Source organism: Gymnodraco acuticeps, unplaced genomic scaffold (genome assembly GCF_902827175.1).
Source record: "Gymnodraco acuticeps unplaced genomic scaffold, fGymAcu1.1, whole genome shotgun sequence".
In the NCBI taxonomy this organism is placed as follows: Eukaryota; Metazoa; Chordata; class Actinopteri; order Perciformes; family Bathydraconidae; genus Gymnodraco; species Gymnodraco acuticeps.
In genome coordinates, this window is record NW_022990010.1 from 1,999,773 (window position 1) to 2,017,737 (window position 17,965).

The 17,965-nt window shown below is 41.2% G+C and overlaps 1 protein-coding gene across 6 annotated transcripts; it reads left to right on the forward strand.

The window, feature by feature from the left end:
• Positions 1-943: 943 nt before the first annotated feature.
• Positions 944-16,873, forward strand: si:zfos-943e10.1 (GRAM domain-containing protein 2B). 6 transcript variants are annotated; one of them, XM_034213137.1, is made up of 13 exons: positions 944-1,176; positions 10,743-10,919; positions 11,696-11,759; positions 11,870-11,942; positions 12,025-12,128; positions 12,238-12,336; positions 12,539-12,610; positions 12,732-12,800; positions 12,915-13,014; positions 13,128-13,217; positions 13,554-13,653; positions 14,173-14,280; positions 14,783-16,873. In XM_034213137.1, the coding sequence occupies exons 1-13, from the start codon at positions 1,085-1,087 to the stop codon at positions 14,796-14,798; spliced, it is 1,164 nt and encodes a 387-aa protein (XP_034069028.1). In that variant the 5' UTR covers positions 944-1,084; the 3' UTR covers positions 14,799-16,873. The 6 variants fall into 6 exon arrangements, with proteins under 6 accessions (XP_034069028.1, XP_034069030.1, XP_034069029.1 ...); XM_034213139.1 differs by having other exon boundaries at positions 12,918-13,014; XM_034213138.1 differs by having other exon boundaries at positions 967-1,176; positions 10,746-10,919.
• Positions 16,874-17,965: the final 1,092 nt, after the last annotated feature.

Below are 17,965 nucleotides of genomic sequence, written 5' to 3' on the forward strand. Positions count from 1 at the left end.
AACCAGAACATCCTTCCCCATCAGCATTGTGTCTCAATACGCCACCCCTCTAGAGCATAATCCATTTGTAATCACATAAGGTAGTCACAAGAACCACCGTCATCCGTTGTGAGTACAATGTGACATAGCTGATGATTTAGCTTTGGCCTTGTGCCCTTGGTCTGCTGACAGCAGTTGTTGCCTTTTTTCCCCAGGAAGATGAGAGGCCCCTACATTAGCTGCTTGCATAATACTAGGCTGAAATTAAGTGTATTATTCAGAGGCATCAGAATAAAAGCCACCAACTGAGCCATTGACCAGCCTTCTTTCTGTGTCAGTGCCCTCCACTTCATTTTATAAGAACAGGGACTTTGGTTATTATGATTCATGAGGTTACAGTGAATTTACAAATTTACATTATTGGTGAAGTCAGTACTTGTCTGCCACTGCTTCTCTTAAAGGGAAGGTTGGTTTGATTATAGTTTTATAAAAATAACTACACATATGGGTATCATATCAAGACATAAGAGCTATTTCCTGTTACATTTAATCATATGTATGGTGTACATTTACAGGGCCTCAATACAATACAATTCTGCTATAGTTGGTTGATGTTAAGCAGAATGCAAAACAGGCCCCACCCTGGTGTGCCGACAGCAGTTTTTTTATTTTTTATTGGATTGAGCATAGTGTGATGTGGAAACGAAAACACTTTTGTTATAACACAACGTGTATTTACCAAGTTGTTCACAGGTGGAACGTAACAATCACATGTTTATCATTAGTTAAAAGGACACCGCTAGCACAACACATAAGTCCTGCTGTAGGTCTCAAGAGAGAGACCACCCTGCTACCATATATGGTAATGGGCGGTCGCTGAAAGCCAACTACCCCGTTCTGATTGGAGGGCCAGTCTGACATGACCGATTTTTTACAATCGTCATCGACGCTGATTGGTCGGCTGACTTGGTCCGATTTCGGCTCATTATCTTAATCAGCCGTGGATGGAGTGAGAGAAAAAGAAAGCAGAAGCCAAACAGGAACGGTGGAGTCTGGTGTGGACCGTCGTTTCTACACGAACCGACGACCACTGGCTGAAAGAAGAATGCTTGAAAACAAGAGAGAGAGATTGAAAACCTTCCTCAAGAAGATCGACGAAAAGGCCATCGTCAGACTTAAGCACTTCATGAAAGAAAGGTAAGCGAATGTGGCTAGCTGAACCGCTATCTGCCGGTGATCATCATCAGCCGGAGGATGCTAACGGTTAGCATTTCTTTGATGAGGAGACAACCTGTCAAACTATTGTTTATCTCGCAAGATTTTCCTTTAACACAGAACCAATAAATATCGTTTAGAATTGTACATCAGCTGTGCATAAGGGGTCAATAAGTATTTCAGTCAACGAGTAACGTTAGAATATGCTAGCAGGTTAGCCACCCTCCTGGCTGAGGATGTGAAGGCATTTTAAACGACTTTACATCTAGCTAACATTACCATCATCAATTACACTATAACAACTGTACGTTGTGTTCATTGTTGTCTACTGAGTTTTAATATATCGGTGTACACGCTGGCTGGTGATAGCATCTTTGCAATATTAGTGTACACAGTGTGTGTTTTAGCATAGGTTCACTGTAAACGTGATGTTGTCATAGCTAACGTAATAATAATAATACATTTTATTTCTATATCGCTTTTCTTGAACCCAAAGACGCTTTACATTTGGGAGGGAGGGTAGACAAACAAAACAAAGCCAAAAAGAAACATACGTAGTTACGTAGTAGTTATAACGTGGTATAAGATTGGTCATTGATTGAACCTACGTTGAACACAACGTTGACCTAAGCACCTGATGCAGATGATACACCATCCGCTATAATAATAACAGACTTTTTCCCCTTAAACTGGGGTTTTCTCTGGAAGTTTTTCCTTGTACGATGTGAGGGTCTAAGGATAGAGGGTGTCGTTTTTCTCATACTGATATTCTGAACAATCTGTGTTGTTGTATTTGCTGTAAAGTGTCTCTACTGTAGGCTATTTTTATTATATGTACAGCACTTTGGCTCGACCAAAAATCGTTTATAAATGTGCTATATAAATACAACTTGATTTGATTTGAGACTATTATCCTTAAAAATGCTTTTTAGTAGTAAAATGTTTTAAAATGGGCGTTTTTCTGGTACGTTTTTTCATTGTAATGTTAAGCTTCTCTGCAAGTGTTTCTACAGACACAGTCCAGGCAGGGGATTTGATTAAATCATTTGTTTCTATTTGTATTGGGCTTTTTCCAAGAACACAATGATTGACCCACATCAGCCCTGTAAAGTGATGTCATGCATGTGTTGTTGGAGACTAGTAGCTTTCTAATCTGTTCCAGGCAGCGTTTATAAACATCTAATTTACATATGGATGAGTTGCATAAAGACAGGCTGGTCCAGGTCTGGAACTTTCTGAATCTCGTCTGTGCTCAGAAATCATGACTTCATCCCCCGTCCTATGTGGGTCAGATTGGTGTAACTTCTTGACCTTCTGTCATGGAGGACCCAGCCCTTTTTTAGACCAAGAGCAGACCACTCTTGCAGGATTGCATATACATGTTGACTCTTTTAAACATGCACACATATATTGTGTTACCCCCAGGGAAACGCACGCTTGTGACACATGGGAGCAAGTCTAGCTTTTCCCTGTAAAGACTATATTTAGCTCCCTTGAGTCAACCACAGGTGGTACATGGTGTTATATAAATGCCCGCTGTATCTCACTCTTAGTACTTCTCGTCCTCTGAGCTTCACCTTTCACTTGCCTCCATAGATAGCCATTTGTTCGAGTAAAGGAGCCCTGCCAATCGCACTTGGCCTGCTGCTTATCAGCATAGCTATGGTGTGTCTGTAGAACGGTATGAGTGGGGGGGATTATCTGTTTCAACACACAGTCACACACTTCCATGACAGTGTTGTTGCATTGGCCTCAGTGAGCCAATGCTCATATAAATGCAACAGCTATCCAAAGTCATTTCATCCACTTATGATCTAGTCGGATTGCTCTTTAAATACTTGAATCTTCCCTATAAAAACGCTATAGCAGCCAAGAAGTTTGATGTAGCACATGAGTACACCACCTTAATGTAAAAAATGTGTAGCCAGCGTATAGTAAGTCACTACACATACAGGTTTGCAATGAACACAGTGGCATCAATTTGAATAGCATTGTTTGAATGGAGGAAGAACCTACTTCTGCAAAGCTTGTTTAGATGGAGGAGCCTGGAATAGTCTGGGTGGGGCAGCTTTGCAGGCGCTCTGCTGGCTCCAGGAAGATGCTCCCAGGACACAGCCTCCTTGCTGCTGTGGGCAGCGTAGACTGTAGGTCTAAATTATGAGATGTGCTGCAGGCGTAGAGGAAAAGCCAAGTTAGAGGATGAAACCACATCAGCAGGACTGTATGGCTAAATAAAGGGTTGCATATTTAACAGCTGGTTAAAGTTATGTGTAGCTTCTGTCAGGCTAGTGCTAATGGCCACTCCTCTGCCCTTGTCACAGGGTCAATGAAAATGCTATATTCTTCTCAGCTGTCTCACATTTTGGTTTTCATGGTAGCCTGGTCCACCTAATGTAGGTCAGACTAATTCTGCCACACAAGGCTTGTATGCAAGCTTAGCTAAAGGCTTGGTGTTCTGCTCAGCTTTGATCACCAGGATTGCATAAAATACAGTTATTTTATTTGTTGTTTTAATAGTATCTTGATTTTAAGCTGAACCTAAGGCACTTGTGCCCTTTTGGAAAGTGGGTGTACTGCCTTGGCATCACTGCATCAAGGTTGCTTATTATAGTTTGGGGTATCAGTATGGAAACTCAACACAAGGAGAATGCAATCCACTCCACTCAAAACAATTCATAGGGACCCTGCCATACACAGCGCTGGCTTGCACCAGGTTCTCAAATGTACAAGTAACTGTTGAATTCATTTAGCCTCTAAATGGCTTTGCTACATGTAGTGCTTATGCATATGACTGCCCCCCCCCCCCCCCCCCCCCCAACAACCTGTGGTTCTGAGGAGGAGGGGTCAACAAAATTCTGCTGCGAGTAAAATAGAAGCCCCCTTGTACACGGGAGAGTAGCCTACTTTTACTTTTAACGATTTTAAAGTCAGGTGGGATTTACAGCAACCACCACAACACGCCCCCCCCATGCCTGGTTGCTGGAAGTACTCTTGAGTTTCCTGAAGAAAGACCCTCTGTCTCTGTGCCCAGTTTGCAGAGAGGAACTGGAGCGAGATGCCGCATACTCAAGGCCACATGACTTCCCACTCCAACACACACACAGTTATTCTGTAACACATGCACACAGATGCGTTCTCTGTTCCATTTGGCACACACCAACACGCAGTTTTCCTGCAGACTGATACTGGCAGGCCGCCACAGACGGCCTGTTATTTTGCAATAACCACTAGCTCGCTTCCCTGCCCTTCCTAACGGCTCTATTGAAGCTTGCGTGCATACATGCATACATGCATGCAAGCATACATACATGCATACATGCAAAGACACAGAACCCTTTTCAGTCACTCATTATGATACGATTTCCTCTTGTCTTCAATTTCCTAATTTTGACAATCTTTTGTTAGTTTCTGTTTGTTTTTTTAAGTAGTTCAATCAAAATATAGGAAAAAGGGAAAACTAAATGAGCTCAGATGCTGTGTACGTGGTTGCATACATCTTAACTGAACCCTTTGGCTTTGTAAAGCACAGCTGCAACAATCTGTTGTTGGCATTGGAGAAGAATGGTTCTGATTGGTTCACATGACGGCAATTATCCACGACTCTCCAGAAGATGGTGCCCTCACACTATCTTGTCCAGCAAATTCTCAGGCAATCTAGATGATGTGAAAGTCAAGCCTTTGTCAGCCTTGAGAACTGAGTGGTGTTAGACCAGTCATGTTCCCTGTGGGAAAGCTTTTACATAAGCATTCTATACTGAAGCAATGTTGTCTTAATGGCACTAGCACTGAAAAGCTGATGTGGCTGATTCCTAAGGAGTCCTGGGATCATATTTCTCATCTTGAGACCGCTAACAAATGCGTCATAACTCTGCACCAATGGGAGTTAGTCTGCCAGCTGGACAGCCCTGTGCTGGAGAACTCATCCCTCACGTTTTAGTGCGACCTAGGCTCCAGTGAAACATATGCATCTTTTATAAGCTTAGTTTACATTTTATTTATAACTTTCTGGTGTGTTTTTTTTGTTGTAATTTATTAAATAAATGTGATTGTTGTAAAAGGGCATTTCCTGCAATGTATTATTATATCATAAAAGGGCCAGTGTCCATCTTCCCACATGCAACATAATTGAAGTATGTTCACCCAGCTTACTAAAGTTTATAACACAAACATACTGTACATGTTGATACTCCAGAAGTGAAGTTAATCGTACATTTAATGTTAGGGTTTAAATAAGAGTGATTTATCAGGAGCCAGGCTTTCGTGAGAAGGGCCCCTGAGCCTTCTCACAAGCACTCTGCAAGCCTTATCTGTAGATGAAATGGAGAGTGACAAACACAAGGTGGAATTGATCATGGCTGCGTGCTTGGGCAGCTTACTTACTTACTAAGGTGAATGTATAAGTATCTCCTTTTGTAAACTTGGCAGCGTTATGATTCAAATATTACACATTGTTTTCACCGATAATCTAAACCCGTTTCCTGTTTAAATGCCACTAATATGAACTCCGAATTAGACAGTTTATCAGACTCGCAAGCAGAAGGTTCAGTTCAGAAAGGCCACAGGGCTCAAGCAAGGAACAATCCTGTGCCCTTTTTACAAAATGTATTTATAACACAGCCATCTCTGAATGTATCCTGCAACTTGACAGCAAGAGGTATAGAGTAAAACCTTGGCAGGTTTAAAGGAGTCGTATGGTGGCTATATTAGGAATGATGTCGCGAGTGCAGTTGGACTTTATCTGCCTGCTTGAGTGTCCTGGATGGTGATCTCACCAGGTATAGGAATAGCGTGGAGAACGTCAGCCCTCAGCTGAGGTTTAAACAAGGTTCTGATACATCAAGAGTATGGAGTACACTGTAATTATCTGTTTTGCATAATATATTCTTCTGAGCTTTTCTCCCATTTTCCCTTTAGTTAGACGCCAGTATTCATGTGTGTGATGGCTCCATTAACACCGTCAACAAAGAGTATGCACTGCCCTTGTTATGCACAATGACCCGGCCGGCTTCTAAAGCAATCTAACTGTTGTTATTGAGAACAGGCTATTGGATGTTTTTTGTTCTTCTAAACTGAGAATAACCTGGCATAGTTTCTCTCACCCCCCACCTTTAACCCCTACCGTTGTAGCTGTTTTCCCGACAACACAGACAGAGAAAAGGCTCCGAAAGGACACAGCTTGGGAGAGCATTTTAGGCTTAAACCACACAGTCTCTTTTTTGGTCTTTTGAACACCCTCTTTTGGGTTTAATTTGACTCTCGCCGTGTTTCTTGCACTATCTTCATGTCGGGCTCTTTGGTGCTTTTAACATTGCAGTAAAAACAGACCTTTACACCCTTTTGAATTGGCTGGCGATGCTCCAGGTCTAAGTGCAACAGCTACAAGCCGCCATACTCGTTTGGCTGCCTCGACGAGCGCTGGCAACACGCTTTTAGGGATTGGTGGTCATGGAGAGAGGGAAAGGCTTGTTAAACCAACAGGGTGCTGTGGCTGGTTCTCATTGCTCCGAGGATCAGGGAAGGTAAGGCGGGCAAATATGTCACATTTCTTAAACAGTCTCGGATAGGAAAGGGCTCACTTGAGAAATGTTAAGTAAACGTAGGATTGTAGGTTGTCTATGTTTTCTCCCTATTGTAAAACAAAGGCTGGCTAATGTGTGAACACTTTGTAAAATCTTTCGTTAAAATGGAGTCTCATACTGTATGTGTTCTTCATATACAAAAATAATGTAATCATCAGCCCATTTTCCTGACAGTTATTTGTCGTTTTCTCAATGGATCCGATGTAAATGTGCTAGCATAGCAGTGGTTACAGTTGTGCGCCGTCTAGCCTGTGTCTTGTCTAGTTTCTTAAGATATACCAGAACAAAAGCGATTAAGAAATTGATTAGATTTATATGAATGTAAGTAATCTCTATTTCACGGAACATGTCATCATGGGAACAAATTACAGGCGTCACTGACCTTGTTGTTTATGCTAGCAGCTGTTGTGCAGTTACATTATATAAAGAATTATAATTTCACGACTGCCTGCCTGATCGTTTCTGAAAAGGTGCTAGAAATATTGTGTATTGGGATTAGTTCCCAATCCAAAGTATCAAGTACTTTTAAAAGTATTGTGGTGCGAAAGAGATGTTAAGCATACACATTCTATTCTTTAGACTTGTCGTATGCATGTGTATAAGAACGTTGTTTGGTTAAGATCCTCGGCACAAATACATCATGATCATGTTTTCAGTTAAAAGTATGCAGAAATCATCATTCAAATATGGTCAATCCCTTCACATTGCACAATTGGTCAAAAAGAATTCCAAATTCGTTATTGTTCATTTTTTAGAAGCAAGTCTCGAACTGCCCCCATCATTTCATGCATGTCCATTTGAATCCACTTCTGTGTAGAATTTGATGTGCCTATGTCTGCTTTGAGATATCAGAAATGTTTGTACAACCCTTAAATACGTCAGGTGCTGTGACACATTCAATATGTGCTCCAGCAACGAAGTAATCAGGTCAGAAGTCAAGGCCCCGGTCTGGCCATTACACAATCATTCAGGCTGGCCGCCTCCTACTTTGTAAATATGAAGTGGTCATTAAGAAATGCCACTTTTATGCACTCCATCATTTATTTTTAGATCTAGATTTTGTTTTCCACAACATTTTAGATGTTACATTGGCTGTTGTCACGCACCTGTTCACCCTTGATAGCTTTGGCCTTGAACCCTTTTATAGGTTATCAGGCTGACTCAGTTTCTACCTTGGCATGAAATCTACTTCCTTATTTCATTTCACTGGAAGATATTAGATAATCATATTGTTTCTTTTTTTTTGTCAGTGTGAATGTCAAGTTTTCTATACAGGACAACCTGCCAGTATAAAGAAAATGCCCGTATTTACTGGAACTTTTGCAATAAACATTATACACCGGAGAATTGAGAGTCTGTGTATTGACTGCATGCTAATAAGGCTAAGGATGGTTGTGTCTGTCATCCACGTTATACATAGACTTTTCTGCGACAACATACTACTTAACTCAATTCACAAAACCTCCCTAATCTGTGGGAAAATTGCAACATTGAAGTGTTTTTAAGTACACGGAGTGTTTCAGGAAGTGGCTTCAACGCAACCTTGTTAATGGTTACGGTTAGTCCTGAGTAAAGAGAGGAAGTTGTTGAGAAATTCAAACAAATAATGCTTATTGGTTTGAGACTTTAACCCCCTGCCTACGAGAAATGGGTCAGGTGAGTATATTTGAACACCGGAAAAAAACATGTGGTCAACGGTTCAACCTGTTTTTAGAATTGTTCTCGGTATGTTTGCTTAGTCTACACGCCAGCCGCAGGAGCCTACTTTCCCCAATGTTCACTAGCTGCTTTGGATATTGATACGTTTTATATTTTAGAATAAAGGATGTCTGTCAACGAATAACAGGCTTAATTGTTCACGACACAAGCAGGAAATTATCATTACAGGAAGTGTTGTTGCTGAACACAATTTGATGATTAGCCTAATTACAGGTGAAGCTGCGTTTCATGATTTCTTTCTGACCTTTACTCCAATTACACGGGCCACGCTGCCGAGACATTGTTTCAGGGTTACTAACACGTTAAAAGAAAGCAGCACTAACTCCTTTTGTTGATCTGTGCAGGATTAAAGCAGTCGGTAAACATTCAGTGCACTTCCTCAGAATAACATTCTGCAATATGTTAAGTTTGTCACTTTTTTGGATATGTCTGAATTCTTATAAAGAAGTTCCTACCATACTGAGTGTGTGTGTGAGAAAGGCTTTTTGTTGTCCTGCCATCACCGTGGTAAAATTCTTTGCCTAAGGGGGAACAAATAATGCACTGCCGGATGGGCCCGTCTGAGCGTCCACAAGTATTTCACTTTCTTACCCGCTCATATTTGTGTTTATAAAATCTATGATCCCACTTTTCATACCAGAACAAATCCCAACAAGACAGGATTCTGATGTTGGATAATGGCACTGGAAGGTTTTATGGGTTAGGCCTTGTTTTCTTAGCTTGTCAGTGCCTGTGTTGCACACTGTGGACTCTTGGGTGGGTTTGTGTGTGTGTGTGTGTGTGTGTGTGTGTGTGTGTGTGTGTGTCGGAGAGAGATTGAGATTTCTCATGCTGCTCTGGGGGAGTGGCTGAGTTTGACGTCACCAACTACGGAGTGTCACACCATTCTCAACACAAAGTTGCTTCCTCCTACCAGCACATTCACAGAGCTGTACAGCAACAGTTTTTTTCTGGCAGGATATGGCGAGGACACTGACTTAACTAGTACTAAACTCTTTTTGGACCAGGTGTTCAAGAGCTGAAGGGAACTACTACAATCTTTTTTGGGAATTTGAATATCTTACTGACTTGTTAGAACTTTTTGGCTTTGATGGTATGGAGTCAGTAAGTATAGCTTAGAGATAAAGAGCGTTTTGAGTGGGGTTCTTTTTGTATAATAGAAGGAAATGCCTACTGTTAGTAGGTATATGAGTTTTCGTTCATCAAAGCGATTTAAAGTTACCAGGTAAGATTGTCTCTGTTGTTTGTTTAGTCGTTTTCCAAGTTTGCTTGCTTTTAAAAAAACAAACAGAAATAGAGGCTTTTGTTCCTGGCCATGGAAAGGTTAGGGCCTTAAAAGAGCACTTTGACAATATGTCAATTCAATTAAGTGAAACAAATGCCAGAGGCTTGTAAATCTAAAAGCATGAGCCGACGTTGATGAGCTTGTAAAGTTGCCTGAAGGTGGAATCGTACAGCCACGACTAGAGCACTGACGCAACGTATATCAATGAAACTTTCTCATTGGAATTTTCCGACAGATCATAAAGAAACACACTGTCTCCCAAATCTAAGTCCCATTATCACATGTCATGTAAATACAATTGACCTCTAAAACCATAACAAGGTTCTTTATTTAGTCATACGAACATAGCTACTGTGTAGTTATGCCGATGAACATCTCGTGTCACAGGCTTCTCCAACAGAGCAACACAAAACACAGATAAACCGAAAAATATAGCGCAAGTAAATAGTAATACAAAAGAAAAATAGTTTTGAAATAGTGCAATACGAGTCTATATGCAAGTTATTGAAATAGGATATATAGATAAATAATGTTTACGTAGCAGCCAGATTAATATTAAGGATGTTGTTTCAACTGTTCAGGTGTTGAACAGATTTAGCTTCCGAGTGTTTAGCTACTGTTGCTGCTGAATGATGACACTCTGTAGAGTTCAGGAGATTGTAATATGTGTCTATGCAGAGAAATGTAGGTGGTGGCTGGTCTTCCTCTTTTTGTTTCTTCATGTTCTCATCATTCAAATGATCTATTCATGTTTAGTTTGTTAGCTCACTGTGATGAATGTACAAGTTATTACAGTGGGGAAGTTTTGATCAGTGGACATGTTGGCTGTGACATTTGAGCTTGAGCTGTGTAACATCTTTTCTCTAACCCTTTTTAAAGAGGCCTATTTCATGTGTGCATTAGAACTCTTGTAAACTATTATTATGCATGTTGCTAAACCTCCTTTTCTCCTCCTCCTTTTCCAGCAGCTACCCAGTAGAAAGCAGTGGTGGCGGGCTGCCAGCCAAATTGAAGAAAAGCAAGAGCAGCTCCAGCAATGGCAGCATCAAGAAGGCGGAGAGCAGGAAAGCTTTGAGCCTAGAGGCTGCGGAGCTCGAGGTCCAGCAGCAACACAAAACCCTCACCAGACAGGAAGCCATCAGGTAGGACTGAGGGGAAGAGACTGGGATTTATACGAAACGCCATAAGATCTCTAGAAACAAGCCTTCAAATAAGTGATGACTCTCGTGACTCCTAAAGTCTTATCCGATGTGTGGAAATACTATTTGTTACTTGAAATGCAGACAATTGCATAAGGTGAAGACTCAAAGCTATTCTGGAGAGTATCACAAGACCAGAGCTCCCTCTCAGCTGGTAGTCGTGACACACTCATGACTGCACAGCTGCTCCACACCGACTGTCTTCTCACATGATTCTAACATGTGAGGTATATCGGTGAATTTCTAATATTCATCCTGAATACTGCCTTCATGACCGAGAGATTAACCTGCTACTTTCCACGTAATGTTATTATGACTTGAGGAACTCCAAGTTCAGTTGTATTCTAAACCCCAATTTCAAACTGGGAACTCTTTATATTGACTTATAAAAGAAACAATTGGATCTCTGCGATTTGGTGCTACACTTTGATGTTTGTTGCTATCATTTTATTCAGAATAAGCTATGTTTTTAGTTAAAAGAAACCTTGGATTCAGTTGTCACTACAAAGTAACACAATCAAGTACTTTGATGCTCTATATACCTCTGGTGCCACTTAAGTACAAATGACGTCATGCACAATTTAGCTTGGTATACAAATGACTGGTACTGCTTTCCCACGCTCTTGCGTTTCTCGTGCTCGTGTCCTCTGGGTATGTTCTTGCATAGCTGTAGCGACAGGCTTCCTGTGAAATGACAGCCGGGATCTTTGTCTCTGCAGGTCGCAGACTTTCGATGGTGACAACAGAGCGTTTGAGAGGACGGAGGGCACTGGCTCGCAAAGTGTAAGTATTACACATTTAATGATACTTGTCAGGTGGAGGGCTACAGACCTTTTGTTGTACCAATGTCATTATTGAAATCTAACCTGATCCTAATTTCCTTTTTCTTTTAGAGTTTTATGAAGCACAACAAGACATTCCACAAATTGTTTCCAGACATTCCTACCGGTGAAGACTTGATACACGGTAGGTAAAAGAAAAGAAACGCATAGTGACTTAATGAAGGAATCACATCAAACTAAACATGATTCTGCTCCTCTTCTCCCAGCATACATCTGTGCCCTGCAGAAGGAAGTGCCCTACCACGGTAGACTGTACGTCACTGACACCAACGCCTGTTTCTACTCCTCAGTTCTGCTCCGAGACACCAAGGTAGGCTGTCCTAGTGTTTTTTTGTGTGTTGTGTAACCTCTCAATTGTAATATTTCTTGTTGTTTCATTACATCGTTCCACTTGTCCTAACAGTTTCATGCTTCTGCAGGTAGTTATTCCAGTTTCCTCTATCCATATAGTGAAAAAGCAGAACACAGCTTTACTGGTACCCAACGCGTTGTCCATTCGCACGACAGGCGGAGAAAAGGTTAGTTTCGCTACTTAACTTCCACACAGCCATTTTTGGTAATACAGACTATACAGTGTATTTAACAAGCCTTGTTCGAGCACATTGAGCTCTGCTTTTGATGTAAGCCAATCGACTGCTCTTTGTTTAATGGTTCAGGTTGGCAGGCATGGCAGGTGGCTAATATTCCCTCTTTGCTTCTCTTCTCCCTCTCATTGTGTAGTACCTGTTTGTGTCCCTGCGGAACAGAGAGTCATGTTATCAGCTGCTGCGCTCAGTGTCTCCGCAGATAGAGGTGAGGTGCCCAAGTCAAATGTAAAAGAGTTTACAAAGCTCACTATCAAAATGAAAGTAACATTTCAAAAATAAAAGTGTTTAATACAACTGTTAATCTAAACATTTCTCTTTTGATACAGGATGGTAGCACCAATAGTAGCCCCATCTTTTCCTCAGCGGAGAACAGCTTCGATAAGAGCAAACTGGTGGTAAGAGAACGTTTCTCAATAAAGCAAATATGTAGAATGTCATGCGTTGACTCAAATATTACATTTTTAAAGGACAACATAAATCTGATGGTGTTCCGTGCTCTCTTATCTCAGCAGAACTCCAGCCAGTCGAGTCTGGACGACAGCTTCGACCAATTCGATGGTTCAGAGTCTCGATCTTTACGGGAGCAGATTCTGCACAGACCACACAGAGGTGAGTCTTTTACCCCTCATTAACATCAACATTATTTAATTGAACAACTCTAACCAGTCATCATGGAAAGTATAATAGCTGGCTAACTTATTTCTTCTCTCTCCCCTCTTCAGAAGCAGTGCCTAATGGCCATGTCCCGCCTTTCAGGAGCCTTCACATGCAGCAGAGTGACAGCTCATCCTCAGAAGAACTGTCCGTTTCAGGTGACACTTTAAGACCGCTTAGTTTCACTCTGCAGCCAAGTCCTGAAAAACAAGTTTCTTTACCAAACTTGCTGGTAGAGGTGTTTTACCTGCCTATACAAAAAGCAGCTGGAGTCTCTATCCCCTATATACATACTACAAATATACATTTAGAAAGTCTTACTAGTTGGAAGATGTCTGTTTGAATCTTGCAATGATATTAAGAAGTGTTCTCTTTGCTCATAGTGTTACGTGTGCATCTCACTCTATTTATCTACAAAACATGCGTGTACTTTTAGTGCAGGACTACCAGAACATAGATAATAATGCTTTTGTTTATTTTCCTTTGCTGTTCAGGTGGATCGTGGGTTTGGAGCGTGACGGAAAAGGCCAAGTCCCTGCTGGTTCAGAGAGAGGCCAGCACCCTCAACACTCTACTCTTTATATACTTGATCTTGTGAGTAGCTCTTCCTCACGTCAATGTTCTGTCTGCTCTTCTAATCTCCCTATGTGCTAATCTGCTCCTCACTCTTGAAGTCACACTTATGAAAGGGAAGGCTGAGGAATTTCAGCAGCCTGCTGAGGTTCTAATGAACTAGGTGATCTTGTTGGATCTCATTGCATAAAGATACATTCCAAGCTTGCAAACCAGTTTTTGGAAGCTACAATTACAAGTGCACAGCTGTCTCTTAAACCATATGTTAGCCTATTAATTAAGACTTTAACTCTTCTTCCCCCCCCTTGCTGTTTACAATAAGAAGGCAAGCCATTTGAGAACTGTAATGTTGGCAGTGGAGTGAGATAATTGATATGAAGTGTGACATGTAATCTTTCTATTATCTGATCTTATCTAAGGAGTTTACGAATATAGGCGTTCATTCGGTGTTAAGCTTTTGTTTGTTCTCTTTGTACCTGCTGTTTGCTGAAATCTCTGGTCTTTATCACAGTGAGTTTGACTCATATGTTCCTCTTACAGGGTTGTGCTGCTGCTCTTGTCTTCTGGATACATTGGTTTACGTATTGTGGCCCTGGAGGAACAGCTGACGTCCCTAGGGGCCCTGCCTGAGTTCACCTTACAAAGCGGGTCAGTACTTATTTGAAAATGAACAAGTATAAACAACCCTGATAGGATGGTTGGCATAAAGATGAAACACTGGAAGTTAGCAGCTGTTTTATCCATGCAGTACAACAGTTCTGCTACACGGCACCTTAGAAGAATACATTATAAAAGTCCTCAGTGAAGATCCTCATCACTACACATTGCTGCCACTGGGTGGTCAATGGTGGGTACTGACTACAAACTGAAGACTTACTCTTTTCCCCAATTATTCTTTACTCGCCATGACAAACTAATCTAATCACAAAAATAAACATATCGTGTTGGCCTCAGAATGGCTATTGTTTTCAGAGTAAATCTACATTGTTATCTTTTTAATCTAGTGTTTAAACTGTTGCATGATTGGCTCTGTGCAAATTGACTCCTGTAAAAGGTGTTGCCTCACAACAGTCATTCAGTATTGTTAGGCGTGTATTGCGTTTGCTTTAGATATGTCACTCAAAACTGGTTCCCTCTTGTGTTTTCACAGGTACCAAGACACATAACCCTCAGTGACTGAAGGAGAGATCGGTCGACTGAGGACTGGAGGATTTTGTTTCGACCTCAAAGATTCAATGTACTTTAAGACTGTGCTCCTAACATGGCCTGTGCTGTTGGCGAGAGGAAAAATGGCCGACCTGTGCAATATCAGAACAACTCGTTAACTTGAAGGGCTATACTTCCTCATATTGCAGTTGGCACATGGACATGCCGCGACTAAGTCACACGGAGCCGAGCCAAAAATGAAAACGCACACTGCCTGGTTGCAGCGTGTCTGTCGTTGAAACCAAAGCCAAGCGGCTCTCAGCAATGTGCCACGCCAAGTTATGTTATCCATCGTCCTTCAGACCTTCTACCTGAGCATGCAGTCTGAACAGGGCTACACCAATCAGCATTAGCCTGCTCTGGTGCTTATAATGCACCTCCACACCTGAGACGTAGTGCTATGCATAACCAAAGATGCACACGTCTTTTTGCATGTGTGCACGGAGATGATTTTGATATTTCGCTTATTTACACTTTCATCTATCTGTGGAATAATCTGCTGGGTTATATCTCTCCGAATGGTTCTTATCTTATTAGCTGTGGGTTGAAATGGTGATAGCTGAAGCCTCAAAATCAGATCAGCCCATGGAGGCGTGAAACTCTCCTGATGGGCGTGTCCTTTCTCTCCTCCTCCAATCGGCAATGATTGCAGTATTACTTTCCTGTTCTTTGGCATGATTTTAAAGCAGTTTAATGATCAATGCTCAGAGTAAATGTTCCCCTGCAGTCCCAGCTGTGGATGAATGCATCATCAATGCACATATATTTAAAACGAAAGGACACGCAGAGGTTGTCTCAGAGGCAACAATGTGTTTTTGTGTACGACTTTTGTACGACCTTCGTCTTTAAGAGTACATTTCAAATGTGTCTTGTTTATCCATGGCAGGCCTCTTGAACACCCAAGTGGCGTTTTATCGAATTTTCAGGTTGATTAAAGTAGCACCAATAATGTATTTTTAATGCATGTGTCTGCAATATCGACACTTGACTGATACTGTATATGCGTTCTCCTTCTTGTCAACGAAAGAGGAGAGTTGCAATCACACTCCAAGGTCCGAGTTTTTAGCAGTGGTCCCAAGAAGAAATTTCAATATGCAACAAATTATTATGCATGGCAAAAATGTAATTTATCTTTTGTGTGGCGTTTTTAAATGGAGCTTGATGTTTGTGGGGAGGAAATTGTGTAGGACAAAGAAATCAAAAAAGATTTGAGTGAAAGAAACTGCTCAATCGTGTGAGCGCACTTTAAACAAGAATGTGTTGTGCCTGTCACAATCAGAGACTTCGTGTCTTGGGTTGAGAAGAAATGGCAAAGCTGGCGTTCTGTGGTATCACGGTGCTAAGACGGTGCTCCAGTTGTTTTCACTCAGGGGTGGTGGGCACTACCTGCCTCGTGGTTTTAGGTCGTCGTCTTGTCTTTGTCATTTCAATGTCTCGTGGTTGTGATGGGGTTCACATTTTTGTACATCTTGGCTTGGGTGTTTTCTCAAATGTCCCATTGAGAAAGAATACTTGACTTTACTTATTGAGTGATGCAACTGATTCTCAGATTGCCCCCCCCCCCCCCCCCCCCCCCCCCCCCCCCCCCCCCCCAAATGAACTTTTAAAACTAACCTTACAATGCATATCCACCCACCATCTCAATGGTTTAACACCACTGTTGTTGTGGAAGCTGTTGTTGCCCAGGTGTAATGATTTGTTTACTACATCCTGTTTTAAAGAATCACACTCCATGTTCAGCTAAGGTGTTAGTCAACATGTGATAAACAGTTCTGTCATTTCTTATATCCCCCACATGGGGGCAGCACACACATCTACTGTCCTTGAATGGACTCGATGCAAGAATCCCAATGATGAGGGCAGTATTTGTGTGGTTTTGCACTATTCAAAGTGTTGTAAATAATTTTGTATCAAATGTTAATGTCCTTAATTCTTCTATGGTCCTCTATATTTATTTGCATTCTGTGTAATTCAAGGTAGTCTCTGTGAGATGGCTTTGCTATTGTTCAAAATAAATCAAATGTTGCGAAGTAAATCATGGTTCGTTGTTACTGTTCTTTCACAAGACTTCAAATGAATGGAAAATTAACTTCATCTTATAAAGTTTTGGGGTTAGCAAAGATAACTTGGAAATAAATGAAAGCATTCACAAGACGCATGACATATTTGCATTTCACAGTGGTGAGGTAATAAAAAAACAAAAAGCAACTTCAACGTTATCACACTGGTTTGATAGAAACCTGTTTAGAGCTCTGGAATTCACCTTGTGTTACTCAGACTGAATCTGGAGGTGTGTGAATATTTTTACACTGAAAAATAAACTATTGCTGTTCACATGTAATCATCATTCTGTTTGTGAAAGGCTGCCATATCATGATATTGAATCGCAAAGTCCAATTAGCTTTTTAGAGATATGTGAAGATGTGCACTTAATGCAAACAATATTTTTCAGATCTGAGTTGAAGAAATATACGTAAATCTTTTAAGCAAAATGCACCAAGACCAGTTGTCTGTGACTTAGAACTGAGTTTTAAATGTAATAGAAATAGCCTACCTTCATCTCCTGTTAAAGTTGCTCTCCTGTGCTGTTGACTGTGCTGAAGGCTTGGTGTTTGTTATAAAAGCAAACCCAGAACCAGTTGAATTTTGCTGTCCTGGCTCCAAGATGGTGGAATGAGCTCCCCATTGACATCAGGACGGCAGATAGCTTGCACATCTTCCGGCGCAAACTGAAAACTCATCTCTTTCGACTCCACTTCGAGCGATAGAACTATTCACAAAGCACTTTTATACTAATAAAGGACTGGCTTTTCTAAAGCCAGTTGAGTAGCACTTGAAATGTTTTTGCTCTATGAAACCTGATGTACTTATATGATTCTGTTTTCTTCAAGTTGTATTTTGTTGGACGAACGCACTTATTGTAAGTCGCTTTGGATAAAAGCGTCAGCTAAATGCAATGTAATGTAATGTAATGTAATTCAGCCAGACTTGTGTTCGTCTTATCGTACAGTGAGTGTGGAAATAGATAATGTGTAGCCTTATCTTCTGAGGTGTTTCGCTTCCTCTATGTGGCTTAACACCACCATCTAGTGGACAATCTCAAAAGACACTGCAGTAGAAAACTACA